A 24,811-nucleotide genomic window follows, 5' to 3' on the forward strand; every position below is an offset into this window, starting at 1 on the left:
AATAGGCTGAAAGAGCATTGCACCCACTTGCAAATGGATGATTAACCCCTTAGTTTCAAAACCGAATCAAAAAAACAATATAAACGTTTTTAAACAGTCACAACTGCCACAACTCTACTGTGGCCCTAACTGCCCATGCAACGACTTTGGAAGGCACAAAAACCCCTTAGAGAGGTCCTATATGTTCAGGGGACTCCTTCAGGGAAGCTGGATGTCTCAAGCTGCAAAAACTAATGGAAAATAGGCCCCTCCCAACCTGTACTCCCAGTGAGAGGGCCTTAAAAAACTATCCCTAGGCAAAATCTAGTCAGCCATGTGGAAAAACTGGGCCCCAGAATAAAATTTTATCACCAATATGAAAAAAAACGTTTATACACCTCAAGCAAACGTTATATCTATTCAGTAATGTGAGCAAATAATAAAAATATTACCCTTTACAGCAAGCATGATACCAGTCATTATTAAATCACTGTAATCAGGCTTACCTTAAATAAATCCGGTATTGTCAGCATTTTCTAGCTTATCATTTCTCTAGAAAAATTTAAAACTGCACATACCTCAGAGCAGGAGACCCTGCACGCTATTCCCCCAGCTGAAGTTACCCATCTCTTCAGTTATGTGTGAGAACAGCAATGGATCTTACTTACAACCTGCTAAGATCATCAAAGACCATAGCCAGACTCTTCTTCAACTTTCTGCCTGAGGTTAAAATAGTACAACTCCGGTACCATTTGAAAATAACAAACTTTTGATTGAAGATAAACTACATTAATGCACCACATCTCTCTAGCTGCTTCCCTTGTCGAGAGCTGCAAGAGAATGACTGGGAGGTGGCAGTTAGGGGAGGAGCTATATAGACAGCTATGCTGTGGGTGATCCTCTTGCAGCTTCCTGTTGGGAAGGAGAATATCCCACAATTAATGGATGAATCCGTGGACTGGATACACCTTGCCACCATGTATAACGCCCCTTGTTATGACCAAATAACTCAATCTTTGTTTCATCAGTCCACTGCACCTTCTTCCAAAATGAAGCTGGCTTGTCTAAATGTGCGTTTGCATACCTCAAGCGACTCTGTTTGTGGCGTGTGTGCAGAAAAGGCTTCTTCCGCATCACTCTCCCATACAGCTTCTCCTTGTGCAAAGTGCGCTGGACTGTTGAATGATGCACAGTGACATCTGCAGCAAGATGATGTTGTAGGTCTTTTGAGGTGGTCTGTGGGCTGTTTCTGACCATCCTTTGCCTCTCCGATATTTTACTTGGCCTGTCACTTCTGGCCTTAACAAGAACGGTGCCTGTGGTCTTCAATTTCCTCACTATGTTCCTCACAGTGGACTGCGATAGCTTTTAGTAACATTCCCCTAAACCAAAATGTTGAACCATCTTTGTTTTCAGGTCATTTGAGAGTTGTTTTGAGGCCCCCATGTTGCCACTCTACAGTGGAGAGTCAAAGAGAACAACTTGCAATTGGCCACCTTAAATACCTTTTCTCATGATTGAATGCACCTGTCTATGACGTTCAAGGCTTAATGGGCTCACCAAACCAATTGTGTGTTATAATTAATCAGTGCTAGGTAGTTACAGGTATTCAAATCAACAAAATGACAAGGGTGCCCCAATTTATGCACCTGTCTAATTTCATTTTGATACATATTGCACATTTTCTGTTAATCCAATAAACCTCATTTCACTATTGAAATATTACTGTGTCCTTCAGTTATTTGATAGATCAAAATTAAATTGCTGATCCAAACACCCAATTATTTATAAATGAAAATCATGGAAGTTGTCAGGGGTGCCTAAACTTTTGCATACAACTGTGTATATATATTGCACTCTCTGGATTTAGTCAGATGAATGGAGGTATATCCACATTTCCCTTTTGGATGTGTAGGTAATCCGACTACATATTCCTCTCCCTCTGGCCTGTCATACATTCATTACTACATGCCACCTGTACCACGCTACACTTGTGGTCTGTTTACTGTCATAGTGTGCGTCATTCTGCTCATCCTATTTCCACAAACCAATTGGACTACACATGATACGTCAGAATAGGGTTTGGATGGTTGACGCCCGTTAGCTCCACCCCCTAAAAGTCTGTGAATGCTGCGTGAGTGCTAAAAGATGATGGAGGGCTGAATATTCATTTTGCTGATTGGTTATCACTATGAATGTAACACTACACACATATTTAGAAAAGGTACAATGTGAATATGAACACATGTAACATTATATTATAAACACCAGTTATACAAGCTTCAGGGGGAGGGGTTTGGATTTGATATATATTTTGTCATTTTACACTGAATCTTTGTCTGAGGAAAGGGTGAATACCTTGAAACGTCACACAGTAAACAGTTTTGGTTTTGTTCGTTATAAATCCAGAGAGTGCAATTGTCTTCATTCAATATATATTATTATTTTTGCACCCTGGTACACTTTACAAACAAAAGCAAGAGCAGGTTGTTTTATTGCACTCTCAATAAACAAACTCCAGCCGCCAGGGTGCTAATATTCTGTAGTTAAGCACTCACTGGTCTTCAGTCATCTAGGTTTAAGAAAAAATATTTTAATTAAAGTGACCTTTCGGGATATAACTTATCCCTGTCTGAAGAAGGGATAAGTTATATCCTGAAACGTCACTTTAATAAAAAGATTTTTTCTTAAACCCAGATGACTGAGGGCCAGTGAGTGCTTAACTACAGAACTTTATATATATATATATATATATATATATATATATATATATATACACATATACACACACACACACACACACACACACATACACACATACACAGTCCAGCACCGAAAAACCAGGCAATTCCTCTCTGAACAAGAGAAACAACAACCCCAGACGATCGTTTCGGCCTTCTGTGGGCCTCGTCAGTGAGGCGCAGTTGTATCTCTCTAAGGGCAAGTGTGCATGGAATCCACGTCTGGTTTCCCCATTACTCTTAGGGATACCGAAGAGTAATTTGCATAAATATCAGAAGAGAGAGAACAGCACTCCTGAGATAGAACAAAAGCTAGAATAACTTCCATGCCTGTTCATTTTTATTGGAACTCAGGGTGCGCGTTCTTTTAGAACACTATGCCCCTTCACAGAGAAAAAATATCCTGTAGCATATCAGTCTGACCCTGCCCAATTACAGTCCAGCGCCGAAATACCAGGCAATTATTCTCTGAACAAGAGAAACAATAACCCCAATCGTTTCAGCCTTCTGTGGGCCTCGTCAGTGAGGCGCAGTTGTAACTCTCTAAGGGCATGTATATCAATCTGAACCTGTCCAATGACAGTCCAGCGCCGAAAAACCAGGCAATTCTTCTCTGAACAAGAGAAACAACCACCCCAGACGATCGTTTCGTCCTTCTGTCAAACTTGCATAGAGGGGTGAAAAAAATATTACTATAGTTTACTTGTCAGGAGTTAAAAGCCACTAGCCCAGAGGGAAAATGTTACTAGTCCACTCATTGTTTTTATCCACTGCAATTTCTTACTCGTCTGGGACTAGTGGAAATTTTAAGCCCTATATAATGTGTATTCCTATGCTCAATAAACCATTACGTTTGTTATATGAGCAGCCTTAACAATAAAAATGGGCCGGCTCCTAAGCTTTACATTCCTGCTTTTTAAATAAAGAAGAAAAATTGATAATAGGAGTAAATTAGAAAGTTGCTTAAAATTGCATGCTCTATCTGAATCATGAAAGATAAAACAAAATGGGTTTAGTATCCCTTTAATAAAATATCAAAGTACATTTATTATTATTATTTTATGCTGCTTACCATGCAACACAAATGATCTGGTTCTTATGTAGGAACGACCTTTCTTAACTGCAGCCTTAGTTTTCTCCAGTCCGTCCTTGGTACCATCCTTTGCAGCTTTCACCAGTCTTTGCACCTACAGCAATGACAAGAAAACAAGATCTTATGTAAAATATCCACAAGGAAGATACTGTGGTGACTGATAAGAGCATGCTTGCGAATTACTTGGTATGAAGTTTAAACTACGTCACCTTGAGTTCATGTTTGTGTTTTAATTGTTGGATCTCTACTCCTCCCACTTTATTTGACACCAAATCTTTCATCTTTTTCTCGTAGTGTTGCTTTAAACGTGTTAGATCCTGGGAAAGCTACATAAAAAAGATACAGTATAATCTTTATGTGAAAAAAATAGTGTAATAAAGAAAAATGTATTTCTATTTACTTATTTACTAAACTAATTTTCTTGGTTTAAAAAAAATACTCTCAATATTTATATTTTGAATTACTCATTTAAAATAGAAAAATCTGAAAGACGGTTGTACCCATAACCACTATGCCTCTTTTTTAAAAAAAAACTATTTGTCCTTTCTTCATTTGAAAGGATTGTAGCTTTTATGGATATTCATCAGACAGGTCAAAGGGAAAGCAAAGCCTGTAACAATCTTACAATAATGCTTGAAGGGACAATGGACTCAAAAGAGCAGCATTTAAACATCAAATTTAGCAGTAAAAATTATTGATTAATCAATGAGCACCTTGCAAGGAAGTACTTGTGAACCACTGAGCATTAGTAGGAAGTACACAGCAGATAAGGCCATATTAGTTTCAATTTAAATTTGACTTCATGTTTATCGTGCAAAAAAAAAAAAAAAAAACATAAATGTTAAAGGGATAGAAAGGTCAATATTGAAATGTGCATGGGTGTATTTAAATTTGAAATACAAGCATTTTTTGCAATATACTTCCATTACTAAAAAACATAATTTATGCTTACCTGATAAATTTATTTCTCTTGTAGTGTATCCAGTCATTCTCTTGCAACTTCCTGTTGTGAAGGAGAATATCCCACAAGTAATGGATGATCCGTGGACTGGATACACTTAACAAGAGAAAAGCTTCTAGTAAAAGCTATTACTGTTTTTCTGCAGCATACGCACATATCCTGTGAGAGCCTGTGCACCGGTATTCAAACACCACACCTTCTCAGATAGATGGCGGGGGGTGTATTGCTTCTGAATATGTCATTTGTGTCATACAAGCCTCTGCGGAGTCTCTGAGAAGGTGTAGTGTTTGAATACCGGTGCGCGGGCCCTCACAGGATATGTGCATATGCCACAGAAAAACTCTAATAACTTTTTCCTAATGAACGCATATTGCAAACATGCACATTTAGTTTTAGACCTTTCTATCCCTTTAAAAAATGTTCTTTTATATTGGAGTACAATGTCCCTTTAACATTATTTGATTTGATAGACCTGTGCTAAATAAAATCATGCCAGGACCTGAATAGACTCATAAATCTAGATGAAGACATCATATTCAAAATATTTGGAAGGGAGTGCTCAAGTGTTGATTTAAACAGTACTCTAATAAAACAGCTAACACTGCTCTTTCCAAACTAACATTTGTTATAGCATACATGGGTTTTTATTGAGTTTTTCAAATATACAATAAAGCAACGGGATAACATAAACTTAAACAATCATCATGTACATTACAAGATATCCAATACAATATTTATTTTTATTTTTCTCAAGGCAGGAACTCAGTGTTCAGAAGACAATAGATATATTATTATTAGGACAAGTTATCTTCCCAGATAAACCTCAAAGAGAAAAAAACTCTGTATGTTTAGTTTGTTGGAAGAGGTATTTTTTTAGTGATAACAACCATGTAATCTGATTTCTTTAATGTACAGGGTATAGAAGGTTTCTTCCACAGACGTGGTATTAGCTGTTTGGCCCCACTAGTCGTTATATACAATTATGTTACATTTTAACCTGGGGGATTTGTTAGAAAGAAATAATAATGGGTCTAGTAGCAACGTTTGTGATAAAACTAATTCCATTTAATTTAATTTCAAATTGTTTGCCAATAAGGTGTGATAATAGGACACTCACATCAAATATGGGCTAAAGTACCCACCCCTGCCACATCCTCCCCAACATGCGGTTTATCTTTGTTTGGAAACGAATTGACATTTTTTGTGGGGTTAAATATCACCTATATAGTAATTTCAAATGTCTCAGTGATGTTTATTGAGGATGGGGATTTAGCCATATGTTTATAAATGACCTTCCAGTACTTTTGTGATATTTTTAAATGAATATGAAAGAGATTTAATTGATGACGTTTCACATTTGGGCTTCTTTGACCAAGAAACAAGTGAATATTTAATGGTGAAAAATCCTGTAATACTTTTCTTTAACCATCTCCCAAAGGTCCATAAATCTATAGAAAATATGGTTGGATGACCAATCGTAAGTGGAATAAACTCCCTACTGGAACATCTTTCCGATTGGTTAGATGCTATACTTCAACCTATAGTTATGGACCTTTGAAGCTATACAACTGACACTATACATATATTCAACTTAGTCTCTGATATTGTATGGCAAGAACTTTATGTATGGCTAACAATAGATGTAAAATCTTTGCACTCCTCAATTCCCCATACCATGGGTCTAAAAGCTATTGAATATTACATACATAAGTACTATGGAAACAACAGTCAATTCTGCAAATTTGTGGTTAGAGTAACTAATTTTTTTACGGACGCGCAACTATTTTTACTTTAAAGGGGTTTTCTATCTCCAGAGGTGTGGGACTGCCATGGGAGCAAAATTTACCCCATCCTACGCTATCTTTGAAGATAGAAACCCCTTCAGGTGTGATGTACTATTTTTCAAACGTTTCATAGACGACCTTCTTCTAATTTGGAAAGGGAATATACCCATCATTGTTGATATACTTAAGAATGAATTGGGCATCAGTTTCCCTTTTGAACATAATGCAAACAGCATCAAATACCTTGATATAACATTAGGGGGTTTTTCCTGCAAAGAAGGTGTGCTCAGAAGTCTTAGAAAGCCCATAAGTGGAAACACTTTGCTTCATGCTACTAGTTGCCACCCCAAGAGAGTCTTCAAAGCCATAGCAAAGGGCCAATTTTTGCATCTAAAGAGAAATTGCTCAGACCCATTAATTTACACTAAGCACTCCAATGATCTATCAGAGAGACTAAAAGAGAGAGGCTATAGGAACAGGATCATTGAAGATTCCAAAAAGGAAGTTGCAAAACTTCCAAGACAGGATTTACTAAACTGAACCCCAAAAACTAAGAAACAAGCTAGAAAAAAAGACAAAACTGATGCAACAAACCTAATGTTCATTACAGATTATTCTGAAAAATATTTTAAGATTTGTGACATCATAAAACAAATATCTAAAAAAGGTTGTAGGTTTGCATACAAGAGAAATCGAACCATAGGAAACATTGTAGCGCCCACTAATCTAAATACAAAGAAAGGAGTAGAGTCGTCATGGCTATTGCATAAAGGGATGTTTAAATGTAGCTATACAGATTGTGTAGCTTGTGAAAAAGTGGAGTTGGGTGAAAGCTGGAGGTCATCAGTAACAGGGAAATGGTACAAAAAGCAATCATGTATGAATTGTAGGTCTAAAAACGTAGTTTACCTAATAACCTGTACCCTGTGTGAACAACAGTACATAGGCCTCACGACCAGAGAGATGAGATTGACGATATGTGAACACCTGTCTAGTATCAGAATAGGGTCTTCTAGCACACCACTAACACTTTGTAGAAAACTCATGACAAAAATACAAATTCATTTAAGTGGACTGCCATTGAAAAAATACATCCTCCAGCGAGGGGAGGAGATAGAGAAAGGATACTTGCTAGGCAAGAGGTCTTCTGGATTTTTAATTTAAAAGACCAGAATTCCAGCAGGTTTCAACTCAGACTACATTTCTGGTAATTGTCCATTATCCCACCCTATCTTTGGAAGCAATGAAGTCACTATTGCTCCGTTATCAAATTACCATCATTGGAGTTCTTTTGTGAAATTGGAGATTTACCATTACCATTATATTTATTAGATCTAAGTATCTTTTGTTATTTTTCAAACTGTGTTAATACACAATTTGTAGAAGACTCTTAGCATTTCATTAGGTGCGCTCAAGGTGTGTGCTATTGAACTACTAAACATTGTATTGTTCAATATATAACTTAGTTATTATATAAAATATTACTTCAAATGCACTATGAGGAAATATGCTTTGTCACTTCCTAACATAAGTTTATCTATTTGTGTATTTTTTCAGTATAAGTTTTTTTGACAGCATCAAGATCACATACATTTGCTTGTGTCAATTTTGGGCTTTTAGTTTATAAAAAAAAACGTATATATTATATAAAAAAGTGTAAATTGTCTCATGGACATTCACTAAGATTCAGCCTTTTTTTTTTTAATACCACATCAGATCAGATTGCCTTTAAAATGAAAAATCACCAGCAAAGATGAGCAGCACCACTAATCTCTTCAACAGATTTATTTAAAGAAGTACAATCTGTACAGTTTAAACAGCCAGGCCACAAACTGTACAGATTGTACTTCTTTAGATAAATCTGTCGAAGAGATTGGTGGTGCTGCTAATCTTTGCTTGTTACTAGTTACTGAGGGGTATTGTGCAGTACCCTCTGAGCTGGCACACTTTTATTGCTCCCAGGTGCTGGAACAACCTTTTGCCTTTAAAATGAAAGAGAACATGACAGACAATAAGGTTTATGAATTGAACTAATTGTATTAACCATTACAATCAAGGAGGTTAACATGTAGCTATAGTAAAGAAATAAATTACTATAGAACAGGTTAATCCCGGTAAGCAAACAATTAACCAATAAGGGGTAAAGAATGACCTATAAATGGAGGATTTAGTTTTAACATATTTGAGCAGCTTGGAGTATGGCTACCCGCCGAAACGCGTCAGCTGTGTCTGACCCCCCATTTGATTGTTTTATACTGTCATCATGTCGATGACTTTGTTTTAATGGATATTTCATTAAAGATGAACTTTTAATCCGCTGGTGCTCCTCTACATATTTCTTTTCTGGCTAACTAAAGTACCTACCCCTGCCACATCCTCCCAAACATGCGGTTTGTCTTTGTTTGGAAAAAAATTGACATTGTTAGTGGGGTTAAACATCACCTATATAATAATTTCAAATTTATCTCAGTGATGTTTGAGAATGGGGATTTAGCCATGTGTTTAAAAATGACCTTCCAGTACTTTTGTGATATTTTTAAATTAAGCTCTTTTTCTCATACCTTAGAATAAGCAGGTAAGCCTTGAGAATGATGATCAATTAGAATCTTATAAACTATAGATCATCCTCCCTTTGAAGGTTGTTGGGCAGAACATGTATTTTCAAACAGGGTCTTTTATGTTTTTGGTTATCTTAACTATGATGAACAAAATGTGAGAGCTCATGATATGTTTACCAATTATTATAAATGGGGACATCACTTTCTGACATCTCCTCTGTACAAAATTTCTTAAATCTTTATAACAAGGGACAAGTGAATGTACATGTGTGATATTCCCACTCAACAATTCCTGTCTTATAGGCAAATCTGCATTTTGGAGGAAAGGTGTCAATGGGAATGATATGGTGGAAACCATGGTTGTCTTTGTGACCAAAGTATCCCAAATATGGATCAGCTTTGGCAGATTAGGTGGCAATTGTCTATTTGTTCTTCTAAGCCAACATATGCTAGTTACCATTCTAGCAACAAAAACTGTTTGCATATATAGGATAGAATACAAGTGCATAGCAATCAATAGCACATATTGCTTAACACACAATCCGGTATTACAAGTTGATGGTTAAAGGGACACTCAACCCAAAATTTTTATTTTGTGATTCAGATAGATCATGCAATTTTAAGCAACTTTCTAATTTACTCCTATTATCAAATTTTCTTCATTCTCTTGGTGTCTTTATTTGAAAGTATGTAAGTTTAGATGTCGGCCCATTTTTGTGAACCACCTGGGTTGTTCTTGCTGATTGGTGGATAAATTTATCCACCAATAAACAAGTGCTGTCCAGAGTGCTGAACAAAAAAAATGCTTAGATGCCTTCTTTTTCAAATAAAGATAGCAAGAGAACGAAGAAAAAAAATGACCTTCCAGTACTTTTGTGATATTTTTAAATGAAGGTCTTTTTCTCATACCTTAGAATAAGCAGGTAAGCCTTGAGAATGATGATCAATTAGAATCTTATAAACTATAGATCATCCTCCCTTTGAAGGTTGTTGGGCAGAACATGTATTTTCAAACAGGGTCTTTTATGTTTTTGGTTATCTTAACTATGATGAACAAAATGTGAGAGCTCATGATATGTTTACCAATTATTATAAATGGGGACATCACTTTCTGACATCTCCTCTGTACAAAATTTCTTAAATCTTTATAACAAGGGACAAGTGAATGTACATGTGTGATATTCCCACTCAACAATTCCTGTCTTATAGGCAAATCTGCATTTTGGAGGAAAGGTGTCAATGGGAATGATATGGTGGAAACCATGGTTGTCTTTGTGACCAAAGTATCCCAAATATGGATCAGCTTTGGCAGATTAGGTGGCAATTGTCTATTTGTTCTTCTAAGCCAACATATGCTAGTTACCATTCTAGCAACAAAAACTGTTTGCATATATAGGATAGAATACAAGTGCATAGCAATCAATAGCACATATTGCTTAACACACAATCCGGTATTACAAGTTGATGGTTAAAGGGACACTCAACCCAAAATTTTTATTTTGTGATTCAGATAGATCATGCAATTTTAAGCAACTTTCTAATTTACTCCTATTATCAAATTTTCTTCATTCTCTTGGTGTCTTTATTTGAAAGTATGTAAGTTTAGATGTCGGCCCATTTTTGTGAACCACCTGGGTTGTTCTTGCTGATTGGTGGATAAATTTATCCACCAATAAACAAGTGCTGTCCAGAGTGCTGAACAAAAAAAATGCTTAGATGCCTTCTTTTTCAAATAAAGATAGCAAGAGAACGAAGAAAAAATTGCAATAGGAGTACATTAGAAAGTTGCTTAAAATTGCATGCTCTATCTGAATCATAAAAGAAAAAATATGGGTTTAGTGTCCCTTTAAATATTTTTACCAGCTCATCTCAAAGCAGCTGAAACTCTTTATCGTGCCCTTTACTTTTAATTAACAGTGCAGGGAGCGCTATTATTGTGCTCCTTGAACTTTTATTACAAATGGAGAGTAAAGTGTTGCACTCAAGTGAAACCCAAAATACAACTGTAAAATTTAGTAATTTTTATGACCTAAGTCAACCATTATTATTAATAGTGCAGCACATAACTACATGAAGAGCTCCACTACTCCACCATTGGCTTAGCGCACCCTGAGCATTGCACTCAAGTGATATCTGAAATAAATTTTACTGTGCGCCCTCATAGAAGTCTATCATGTGAGGGATTTAGCGCATCCATGTTATGTAACATGCAGATGTTAGCTCGCCCTAGACTCTTGCTTGAGCTATCAGAAATAACTATTGATTTGGGTAAAAATAGAAGTCTTATTGATTGCGCTCAAGTGATATTAACACACAAAAGCACTAATATCTATATATATATTGTTGTTAATTTATAACAGGTTAAACAGATATTTTCATGGCAAGTCTCTTTTGATCTGAAACTCCTATTCTGTAACAAACAAATTTCTTGGTATTTGTCAGCTTGTTAGTGTAAACCAATTTGTTTTAACGCTATTTTAACACTATTTCATAATTCCCACTCAAGAATAAAGATTCTTAGTATTTATGTTCAACATATGGATTAGCATCTATTATGAAGTTTTGGTTCCTCGGTATGTGTGTCTTCATATTGTAGGCCTAGAGCTAAAGTACAGAAATCCAAGGAATATATGAAGCATACATACGGTTACCATTAGTATACTTGAAAGCACAATCACAGCTGAGGCACTTTAAAAAAGTTTACTTGAAATTCCACTAGATTTACACAGTGGAACTCAACACTAGTGTTTCTCAATTGTCATTTGAACTGGGATTTAATTGTGTGCCTTTAAATAGGTGTTTATATATAAACATGAATATACTAGGAACTAGCAAAGTAAAAGTTAAACAAGTTCTCTCTAAATGGCCTTCAAATCATTGTTCAAAGAAAGATAAAATAAAAAATTATGGAACCACCCTGGATAAGAATTACTATAAATATCACTATAATTTAGCAATTAGGGGTGGAAAGTAACTAGTCAGGAGAGAAACATTACTTGTTCAATCTTGTTCTGCCTAATACAGGGAGTGCAGAATTATTAGGCAAGTTGTATTTTTGAGGATTAATTTTATTATTGAACAACAACCATGTTCTCAATGAACCCAAAAAACTCATTAATATCAAAGCTGAATAGTTTTGGAAGTAGTTTTTAGTTTGTTTTTAGTTATAGCTATTTTAGGGGGATATCTGTGTGTGCAGGTGACTATTACTGTGCATAATTATTAGGCAACTTAACAAAAAACAAATATATACCCATTTCAATTATTTATTTTTACCAGTGAAACCAATATAACATCTCAACATTCACAAATATACATTTCTGACATTCAAAAACAAAACAAAAACAAATCAGTGACCAATATAGCCACCTTTCTTTGCAAGGACACTCAAAAGCCTGCCATCCATGGATTCTGTCAGTGTTTTGATCTGTTCACCATCAACATTGCGTGCAGCAGCAACCACAGCCTCCCAGACACTGTTCAGAGAGGTGTACTGTTTTCCCTCCTTGTAAATCTCACATTTGATGATGGACCACAGGTTCTCAATGGGGTTCAGATCAGGTGAACAAGGAGGCCATGTCATTAGATTTTCTTCTTTTATACCCTTTCTTGCCAGCCACGCTGTGGAGTACTTGGACGCGTGTGATGGAGCATTGTCCTGCATGAAAATCATGTTTTTCTTAAAGGATGCAGACTTCTTCCTGTACCACTGCTTGAAGAAGGTGTCTTCCAGAAACTGGCAGTAGGCCTGGGAGTTGAGCTTGACTCCATCCTCAATCCAAAAAGGCCCCACAAGCTCATCTTTAATGATACCAGCCAAAACCAGTACTCCACCTCCACCTTGCTGGCGTCTGAGTCGGACTGGAGCTCTCTGCCCTTTACCAATCCAGCCACGGGCCCATCCATCTGGCCCATCAAGACTGACTCTCATTTCATCAGTCCATAAAACCTTAGAAAAATCAGTCTTGAGATATTTCTTGGCCCAGTCTTGACGTTTCAGCTTGTGTGTCTTGTTCAGTGGTGGTCGTCTTTCAGCCTTTCTTACCTTGGCCATGTCTCTGAGTATTGCACACCTTGTGCTTTTGGGCACTCCAGTGATGTTGCAGCTCTGAAATATGGCCAAACTGGTGGCAAGTGGCATCTTGGCAGCTGCACGCTTGACTTTTCTCAGTTATGGGCAGTTATTTTGCGCCTTGGTTTTTCCACACGCTTCTTGCGACCCTGTTGACTATTTTGAATGAAACGCTTGATTGTTCGATGATCACGCTTCAGAAGCTTTGCAATTTTAAGAGTGCTGCATCCCTCTGCAAGATATCTGACTATTTTTGACTTTTCTGAGCCTGTCAAGTCCTTCTTTTGACCCATTTTGCCAAAGGAAAGGAAGTTGCCTAATAATTATGCACACCTGATATAGGGTGTTGATGTCATTAGACCACACCCCTTCTCATTACAGAGATGCACATCACCTAATATGCTTAATTGGTAGTAGGCTTTCGAGCCTATACAGCTTGGAGTAAGACAACATGCATAAAGAGGATGATGTGGTCAAAATACTCATTTGCCTAATAATTCTGCACTCCCTGTATAGGGGAAAAAAGGTCTTACTACTCCTTTGTTTACTGCCATTTCTTATTAATCCAGGAGTAGCATATTAGTGGATTTTTTCAGCCCTATATATAAATGTACTAAAAAAGGATATTCATTCTAACCATATTAATTTTGAAGAGAAAAAAAGTGCTATTTATTCAGCAGCATCACTTTTTTTTTTTAAAGTTTAACGTGTTTTATTAATATACATGTTTTAAGAATGATTTTCAACACTCATTTTTTATATGTTCACTTTTTTTAACTCTATGGTTTAGATCACGAGATTAATTTTGGCAATATGATTATTACATAAGTATGATTTTTAATTTTTTAACTACTTGACTGTAAAGGGCTCCAACACACTTTTATAGATATCTACATATGTTTATATGTGTATATATGTCTGTAAATACATATGTACACAGGCATATATATATATATATATATATATATATATATACACACACAGTATATACATATAAATCTTTAGACATGTATATTTATGTATCTTTATGTTAAAGCTCTTTGCATACCTGAGACCTCATTTATTTGAACCCTTATAACTTTTTTATGCAATTTTTTTAAAATAATTTTTGACAGTGCTATTATGATTGTAACTGTACTTTTAAATGTATTTTGATGCGTTTTCTGCTACTTTTTGTTTTAAGCATAACAGTTAACCAGAGCGCTCAAGTCGCGCAAACCTGACAAGCCTAAATCGAGATTGCACTCACGTGATCGCATTTACTTTCAGCTCTTAATATGCGTGCTCCTTCTGACAAGCAGAAAGAGCCGCAATAAACCCGATATTGCTCATGCAACAGTAGTGACAAATCTAAAATTTAAAGACAACAGGTGAAAACTACTTGTATTTTTTTAATTGCAGAACCATGATAGCAATCATACAACGCAATATTACAGCTCTCTGGATACTTATTTATTAATTAGTTAAAACTGAAGAAGCATCAAGTGGGTGTTGATAAAATAAATCTATAGGAGCCAAGACCGTAGGCTATCCTATATGCTTGTTTTTCTGGGTTGTTATAGATATTAACAATAGTGTGACCGAAAGGCAATGCATATCTCATTAAAGCATTCATTATTTTACATTTCTCTATAAATTAGTGTATGTGTGTGTGTGTGTGTGTGTATATATATATATATATATGAAACAAAAAGCGGAGAGACAGGGCGCATTAGAAGAGAGACCAAAAAGAAAAACTAGGTTGCAGATATTCACCAAACAATAACCAGAAACCTTAGCTGCTATCCCTTTAAGGAAAGTGTGCACTGGAGCAGGGAACTTCGGTATACACTCTCCAATGTGAAATGGAGGAAGAGGACAAAAAGGGAGAAAATAGCGCTGTTTCCGTTACTTAAACTATATGAACAGATTACATAAATAAACCATACAATGATAATGGTAATATTAATAATGAATTGAGGAGTGAAAAATTCCAAACGGTAAAAACAGGCGCTTATAAGCACATTATATGAGTCTAAACACATTAATAAATATTAACCAAACAGTTCATGTAAACAATGGATTGGAAAATTGTATTGCACAATATTGCCTGTATATAATTCAATAAGGTAGTGTATGGCTGCACTCCTGTGTAAACAGACAAAGCATATGACACCTATCTTATCAAAGTGGAAGACAGAGAAAGCAAAAGTTTTAAAGGACCAGTCAACACAGTAGATTTGCATAATCAACAAATGCAAGATAACAAGAAAATGCAATAGCACTTAGTCTGAACTTCAAATGAGTAGTAGATTTTTTTTCTGACAATTTTAAAAGTTATGTCTTTTTCCACTCCCCTTGTACCACGTGACAGCCATCAGCCAATCACAAATGCATACACGTACCATGTGACAGCCATCAGCCATTCACAAATGCATACACACTTATTCTTGCACATGCTCAGTAGGAGCTGGGTACTCAAAAAGTTTAAATATAAAAAGACTGTGAACATTTTGCTAATAGAAGTAAATTGGAAAGTTGTTTAAAATGGCATGCTCTATCTCAATAATGAAAGTTTAATTTTGATTGAGTGTCCCTTTAAGTTCCATAGATTCTCTATCGTAATCTTCCATTTTTGAACAATTGCGACGGATTCGTTGGAGCTGTCCATGGGGGATATTTTCGATCCACTTTGGATTATGGCCACTGGTTGCATATTGCTTGGGAGATCTATCATACTCTGAAAAGAAAAGATCCCATACCTGAGAGGCAGAAGGAACACTGACTCCTATAAAGCACATGAAAGTTTACCATATACTAAGAGGGGAATGGATTATATCTGCGGAGACACCAATCTACACCATAGAAGTACTTCTCTGCAGTGCAAACACCTTATCTCATAGGGCTGAGGTCTTATCCTGTAAGTGAGAAGTTCAGCCATTTACACAGGAGTGCAGCCATACACTACCTTATTGAATTATATACAGGCAATATTGTGCAATACAATTTTCCAATCCATTGTTTACATGAACTGTTTGGTTAATAGTTATTAATGTGTTTAGACTTATAAGCGCCTGTTTTTACCGTTTGGAATTTTTCACTCCTCAATTCATTATTAATATTACCATTATCATTGTATGGTTTATTTATGTAATCTGTTCATATAGTTTAAGTAACAGAAACAGCGCTATTTTCTCCCTTTTTGTCCTCTTCCTCCTTTATATATATATATATATATATTTAAAAAAAATATTATTATTATTATTATTGTTTTTGTTTCAATTAACCAAAGTCATATAATTTAGTCTCTGACCATGTAAGTGAAATGGTAGCTAAATTTATAAATTTGATTGAGAAATTGCATTACTAGGACTGCTGCATTTTATGAAACATGACATACAGAAGAACAACACATAATAATTTAAAACATTCAGTGGAAGAAACAAACTACACAATAACGAGATAAATGTACACAATGCACTTTATTTACGCCACCTACCTTGAGGGTTGTGAGAGGTAAAATATTTAATAAATGCTTCTGGATATGTTTGAGATTACTCATCCCTAACTAAAGTGCATTATTAAACAAAATAAAATGACATGTTTGACTCACAAAGTCTGCTGATAATCTGATGTACAAGACAACTCATGCATGGTGAAGTTACTCATGAATACAAACGTGAACAATGCCACTGCTTGTTAGCAGATATGCTTTAGAGATTAAAGTAGAATACTGGTGAAAGAGGGAGGTAAACCAGGAAACTAACTTCAAAATGGGTTTTCTTTCAGTTTGACTTTTTTTGTAGTGACCATGCAGATTTATATTTTATCTTTCTATCCTTTTGAGAAGAACATTTGAACATCCCTTTAAGCGAATGTATTGAAATTTAGATGAGTATGTTTAAAGTATAGAAATATGCCTTTAAAGAAAGAATATGAATATCCCTTTAAGAAAATAATGGGATTGCCCTTTAAAAGAAATATGACACCAATGTGTGAATATCCCTTTAAGAAATGAATGATGCAGACCTGGCACTGTTTGTTTTTAACCAATGAGATTTGTACACTGCTTTTAAATGATGACATTGTGTGAAATGTCTTTAGCTATGATTACGGCATGAGCTGCAACATGTAAGTAAGTGACAATGTGCTGATGGGTCTGGCATATTAACTTGCAAGCTGGATTCTTTAGAAATTTTTAAAAGATTTACAATAAAATTAATTAGTTTTATTATCTATTTTTCCAAACTTTTTACAGTCTTCCAGGCTCCCTTATTTATCTGCTCTTAGAACATTTTCTCCATTATTTTTTACAACAAATAAATCTTAATTTCAGAGATGTAATATTATATTCTTGTACTCTCATTTAGTCAATGATTTTGATGCGTCTGACAGTTTAATGTTTTTACCTACGCTGTGCCTTTAACGAGAAACAGAATTCACAGATTTGAAGAAAGTTGATGAATCCATTAAGCTTCACTGTGTGACTAAAGATGATTTGTATGAAGAATTCTGTTGTACCAAACTGTATCAAATTGTAAAATAAAGTTGTTGTTTTTTCAGTAACTACTGTTTAATGTGTTGATTTTACTGCATGAAATCTGTTGACGCCTTAGTCTCGCTTATTTTCTTTAAAAGCCACAGTGTCTTGAACAAAGACCCAAGTCTCCATGATTTAGGGGAGAAGACTGTATCTTATAAAGTCACATGAATAAAATAAATAGACTTTCAATAAAATGCTTTGCTGTTTGACTGCTTTCAGTCACTACTTGGTCATGCATGATTTATTTAACAAGCATAAATATAAGAGATCATATTGCCAGTGGTGTAGCATTAAACTAGGTAATAGGTTAAACTGTCTATTGCTCTCTTCCAATGAGATCACAAGTTGCATAAGCTGATATTTGTAGCTGTCCAACGAAAAGCCCTTCATAGTTAAAGGGCCATAATACCCAAATGTTTAAACACTTGAAAGTGATGCAGTATAGCTGTAAAAAGCTGACTAGAAAATATCACCTGAACATCTCTATGTAAAAAAGAAAGATATTTTACCTCAATAGTTTCTCAGTAGCCACATCCCATTGTAAAGGATTTCTAAGCAGCAAATCAGTATGTCTGTCCCGGGACAGCCGAAGGGATGAGCTTCGTGCACTCTCATGTTATTTCCCTATTCAGTGTAAGGAAGTTTACAATGAAATCTCATGAGAGTTAAGTCAAATCTCATGAGATCACAGTAAAAGAGTTCATTACCTCAGCACTGCTGATGCCGATTGGCTGCTGTTCATTTCTTCATTATTTTTTTTTACCTGCAGCTGGGAGCAGCTGAGTATAACTTTTTACACAGAACTTGCTCTGCTGAGCTGAGGAAATTGTGAGGTAAAATATCTTCCTTTTTTTCATAGAGATGCTCAGGTGATATTTTCCTGTCAGCTTTTTACAGTTATACTGCATCAGTTTCAAGTGATTTAGCATATGAGTATTATGTCCCTTTAATGATATAGGGCCAGATTACAAGTGGAGCACTAATTAGCCCTCCCGCTTAAGCATTAATAGCACTAAAAGTAAGCTAACCCGACGAGAGCAAAAAGCCAAAGTAAGACTATCGCCTGCATGTTCACATAATCCCACATAGAAGTCAAAGGAGAAAAAAACCACCTCACTCTCACACAAACCCAAACGCATATTCTCATGTGCGCTAACCTGACATGAAAATATGAATATTTCATATTCCAATGTTCTTCACATAACAGAATGTGTTCTTTTTATACATAAATAATTCTACATATATCTTGGGGGTTTTGTACAATATACGGTATATCTCATATATATATATATATATATATATATATATATATGTTTTGTACACAGTAAAACCAGCGAGTGCTTGCCTCTGTGGATTGCTGTGTATATATATATATATTTATATATATACATACATACACACACGATTATATATAGGTATAGCTATATACAGATATATATTGGGATAACTATTTATAAATACTTAGAACATATTCCCCAATGTGCATACCATTGGAATGTGAAATATTTACAATATATACACAGTTCAATTCTTTATTAAATAAGAATATTACATAAATGTGCTTTTACATATATACACATAAATACATATGTACCGTATATATCTGGTCTGATGAAGGGAAGAGTTTGATCCCTGAAATGTCACAGTTTATAATAAAATAATCACTTTGAAAAGTTTAGAGATTTTGAATCTTCGACATTGTGTGTATCCTCAACATTCCTGACACCCTGGCAATCTGTTTTTGAGGTGAGAGTGCAAATCCACAGTGACTGTGATTTATATTCACATCACTTTCTGTCCTTGTGACCACTGGATTTTGAGTATTTTGGGTTATCCTGGAAAGAAGGATTGACGGTAAAGCTCTATGTTTGTAAGTACGAGTTGTACTTAAGCCGGGTGACTGTAACCCAGGGGCTGCCTGTATATACATATATATATATATATATATAAATTTATACACACACACACATATAGATAGATATATATATATATACATACATATACATCTCTAGACATGTATATGTTTGCATGTCTATGTTAAAGCCCTTTGCCTGTCTGAGATCTCATATTTTAACTAATATTAAGATAGTGTTATTATGAGTGCAATTATACTTTGTAATGCATTTTTTATGTGTTTTGTGCTACTTTTTAGATTCACAAAACAATTAAGCAGAGCTCGGAAGTTGCGGTAATCATTCAAGCATAAATCGCAATTGCACTCAAGCAATCGCATTTACTTTTAACGCGTTAGTTCCGACAAACGCATACCCCTGCGATAAACCCCTTATCTTTTGCTCTCAACCGTTGGCGCTCCACTAGTAATCTGGCTCACAATATTAACAACCCTTAAATATGTCTCTATAAAACAGTTTTAAACAAACCATTACATTTTTTAACTGCATCTTAGGTGAGCCATTTAACATAACCTGTAATGTTACATTGAATGACAGTACAATATTTTAATGGTCACTCAGCATGACAAGCCACTGACAGGTATGGTCTCATTGCCCAGAACAGACAGGGTAAAATCCCAAGAAAAGCTCTGCTTTCTTCCAATAAAAGTGTCCTGTACTTGTGACTCACTAACCATCTCTAATACTAAGCAGACTGTAAGCTCCTCTGACAGGGTCTCTATATATACAGATGACAACTCTGTTAAAGTCACAGTGGAAATAAGTTATATGGATTTTACACACGTACATGTCTTTTGTTGTTTCCCCTGAGAAAGGAGCTAGGGATTCCATGCTTGGACTCTGAGTCACTCTGCTCTTCATAGCTTTCAAACTCACTAGAGCTCCAGCCATAATCCAAGGAACTGTTTCCTCCATCTTCCCCATTTTCCACATCATCATAAATCATTTCCTCCGGATCTAAAAAATAAACTCATATTAGGATGACATATTATTTAAACGAAAACCACGTAAGGCTGCTTGGCCTCAGGATAAGGAGGGGCGCAATAATAAGAGGGAAATAATACAATTATAACAAGACCCAGGGGCAGGGACTGAGTAAAGTGCTTTTAATCTACATATTCATTTGGCTCTTGGAAACAAAAGTTCCAGAACTGCATTAAAGGGATAGAAAGGTAAAAAATTAAATGTGCATGAGTGCATTTCAATTTGAAATAAACGCATGTTTGCAATATACTTCCATTAAACAAAATGCTTCAGGTAAAAGTTATTACTGTTATTGTGAGGCATATGCACATATGCTGTGAGGGCCAATGCACCAGTATTCAAGCACAACACCATTTCCGAGAGTCAGTGTTGGCTTGTATAACACAAATGACATTATCACAGAAGCAATACACACCGTCACCAACTCTGCAAGCAGACACAGTATTGGAATTCTGGTACATAGACCTTAGGATATGTGCGTATGCCGTAGAAAATAGTAATGACTTTTACTAGAAGCATTTTTGCTAATGGAAGTATAGTGCAAAAATGTTTCTATTTCAAATTCAAATGGACTTACGCACATTTTGACCCTTCTATCCCTTTAAAGAGTGGTGATTTAATTAATACGCCAAGGAAAGAAATGTTCCTTGTGGAGGGCTGAATACCTTTTTTTGCCACAATTTACTAACTGAAAAAAAAAATTGAGAATACAGATTGCAACTGTGGTCTGCATTCTCCTGACTGGTCCAAAGAATCAAAGTCTAAGTGTATATTTTTATCATACAATCTGTATGGATTTGATGAAACAACAAACAAACCTTTGTAGATTGATTATTTACTGTTTGTTAGGTGCAGATTTTGATATTTAGGGGCCCATTTATCAAGCTCCGGATGGAGCTTGAGGGCCCGCGTTTCTGGAGAGCCTGCAGGCTCGCTAGAAACAGCAGTTATGAAGCAGCGGTCTAAAGACCGCTGCTTCATAACCCTCAGAGCAGGCGGACATACATCGCCGAAAACCAACCTGATCGAGTACGATCGAGTTGATTGACACCTCCCTGCTGGCGGCCGATTGGCCGCAAATCTGCAGGGGGCAGCTTGCACCAGCAGCTCACAAGAGCTGCTGGTGCAATTCTGAATACGGAGAGTGTATTGCTCTCCGCATTCAGCGAGGTCTGGCGGACCTGATCCGCACTGTCGGATCAGGTCCGCCAGACCTTTGATAAATATCCCCCTTAAAATGTTCCTTAACAAAACATAAACACTTCAAACATTGATTAACAGGAAATAAAACCCAACATTTTTCTGTCATGATTTAGATAGAGCACACAATTCTAAACAACTTTCTAGTTTACTTCTATTGTACATGTTTCTTTGTTGTCTTGGTATCTTTTGTTGAAAAGCAGGACTGTAAGCTTAGGAGCCGGCCTATTTCTAGAGCACTATATGGCAGCAGTTTTGCAAGAATGTTATCCATTTGCAAGAGCGCTAGATGGCAGCACTATTTCCTGCCATGAAGTGCTCCAGATTCCTACCTAGGTTTCTCTACAACACAAAATATCATGGGAATGAAGCAAATTTGATAATAGAAGTAAAGTGGAAACTTTTTTTTTTTTAAATGGTGTGCTCACATTATGTGCTGGGAAGGGCTATTTAAATATGCATGCATGTATATATGTTTTATTAATATTATATTTTCCTTCATAGCTATATACATTTTATCAATGTCTTCAATAAACCAAACATTCTGTTATTTTGTACGGTTCCTGCCTCTCTATATTATATATCGCCAAGGGTTATAGACTTTTTTGGGAATGGTGTTTCCATTGCTTTTAATTTGTTATGACCTTAGATTAGATCCATTTTAGCAATAATATAACTAAAAACACATAAAAATAAATCAACCCAGTAAAATAAAAAAGGATTTCATGACATTATTATATTGCTATTAAAGGGACAGTAAAGTTAATATTTCTGATTCCTATAGAGTAAGCAATTTTAAACAACTTTTCAATTTACTTTTATTATCTAATTTGCGTTATTCTCTTGGTATCCTTTGTTAAAAACTAAACCTAGGCAAGCTCACAAGCAGCAATGCACTTCTATAAAAAAATAAAATGGTGACCACCTAAAACAGCGTTTATTTACAAAATATTATAAAAACAGTAAACAAAAACAGCTGTAAAAATAGGCTGTGTACTAAAAATAAATACAAAATATATAATAAAATGATATAGTCCTTATAACTCTGTATAAGTTGAGATTAACACTTCCTCAAAAGAGTTAAAGTTCCATAATATGAAGACCCCAAAGGAAATGAGAGGCCAATAATGAAATTCTGCTATACAACGGGAATATCAAGTGTAGAAGCGGTACTCACACATTGTGGAACTATAACTAAGCTCCTAGTGTAAATTGACTCAAAATATCCTTTACTTAATTTCCAGTCAGGAATCAGGTGTAAGCTTCAGTAAATAGACAATTTATTACAATCGCCAGGATAACAAAGAGACTTCATAACCAAACCACTAAGGGTTAATGCCGACTGCCACTCTAAGCATTCTAAGCAACTCCTATACAGCACTATACAGCAGTAATAATATTCCTATACAGCACTATACAGCAGTAATAATATTCCTATACAGAAGTATACAGCAGTAATAATAACTCCTATACAGCAGTATACAGCATTAATAATAACTCCTATACAGCACTATACAGCAGTAATAATATTCCTATACAGCACTATACAGCAGTAATAATAACTCCTATACAGCAGTATACAGCATTAATAATAACTCCTATACAGCAGTATACAGTATTAATAATAACTCCTATACAGCAGTACACAGCAGTAATAATAACTCCTATACAGCAGTATACAGCAGTAATAATAACTCCTATGCAGCAGTAATAATAACTCCTATACAACAGTATACAGCAGTAATAATAACTCCTATACAGCAGTATACAGCAGTAATAATAACTCCTATACAGCAGTATACAGCAGTAATAATAACTCCTATGCAGCAGTAATAATAACTCCTATACAGCAGTATACATAATAACTCCTATACAACAGTATACAGCAGTAATAATAACTCCTATACAGCAGTATACAGCAGTAATAATAACTCCTATACAGCAGTATACAGCAGTAATAATAACTCCTATACAGCAGTATACAGCAGTAATAATAACTCCTATACAGCAGTAATAATAACTCCTATACAGCAGTATACAGCAGTAATAATAACTCCTATACAGCAGTATACAGCAGTAATAATAACTCCTATACAGCAGTAATAATAACTCCTATACAGCAGTATACAGCAGTAATAATAACTCCTATACAGCAGTATACAGCAGTAATAATAACTCCTATACAACAGTAATAATAACTCCTATACAACAGTATACAGCAGTAATAATAACTCCTATACAGCAGTATACAGCAGTAATAATAACTCCTATACAACAGTATACAGCAGTAATAATAACTCCTATGCAGCAGTAATAATAACTCCTATACAGCAGTATACAGCAGTAATAATAACTCCTATGCAGCAGTAATAATAACTCCTATACAGTACTATACAGCAGTAATAATAACTCCTATACAGCAGTATACAGCAGTAATAATAACTCCTATACAGCAGTAATAATAACTCCTATACAGCAGTAATAATAACTCCTATAAAGCAGTATACAGCAGTAATAATAACTCCTATACAGCAGTATACAGCAGTAATAATAACTCCTATACAGCAGTAATAATAACTCCTATACAGCAGTAATAATAACTCCTATACAGCAGTATACAGCAGTAATAATAACTCCTATACAGCAGTATACAGCAGTAATAATAACTCCTATACAGCAGTAATAATAACTCCTATACAGCAGTAATAATAACTCCTATACAGCAGTATACAGCAGTAATAATAACTCCTATACAGCAGTATACATAATAACTCCTATACAGCAGTATACAGCATTAATAATAACTCCTATACAGCAGTAATAATAACTCCTATACAGCAGTATACAGCAGTATACATAATAACTCCTATACAGCAGTATACATAATAACTCCTATACAGCAGTAATAATAACTCCTATACAGCAGTAATAATAACTCCTATAAAGCAGTATACAGCAGTAATAATAACTCCTATACAGCAGTATACAGCAGTAATAATAACTC

At 35.4% G+C, this 24,811-nt stretch overlaps 1 protein-coding gene across 3 annotated transcripts in view; it reads right to left on the bottom strand.

Annotated features, from left to right (window-relative positions):
* The window catches only part of ARHGEF10 (Rho guanine nucleotide exchange factor 10), a 595,236-nt gene that overhangs the window by 421,124 nt on the left and 149,301 nt on the right, over positions 1–24,811 (bottom strand). For all 3 annotated transcript variants that reach the window (XM_053710365.1, XM_053710363.1, XM_053710364.1), the window contains 3 exons: positions 20,411–20,580; positions 4,023–4,139; positions 3,793–3,907 (listed from right to left, as the gene is read on the bottom strand). In XM_053710365.1, coding sequence (XP_053566340.1) covers positions 3,793–3,907; positions 4,023–4,139; positions 20,411–20,580 — 402 coding nt within the window. The remainder of the gene's footprint in view (positions 1–3,792; positions 3,908–4,022; positions 4,140–20,410; positions 20,581–24,811) is intronic.

The sequence above is a fragment of the Bombina bombina genome, chromosome 4, assembly GCF_027579735.1.
Source record: "Bombina bombina isolate aBomBom1 chromosome 4, aBomBom1.pri, whole genome shotgun sequence".
NCBI lineage: Eukaryota > Metazoa > Chordata > Amphibia > Anura > Bombinatoridae > Bombina > Bombina bombina.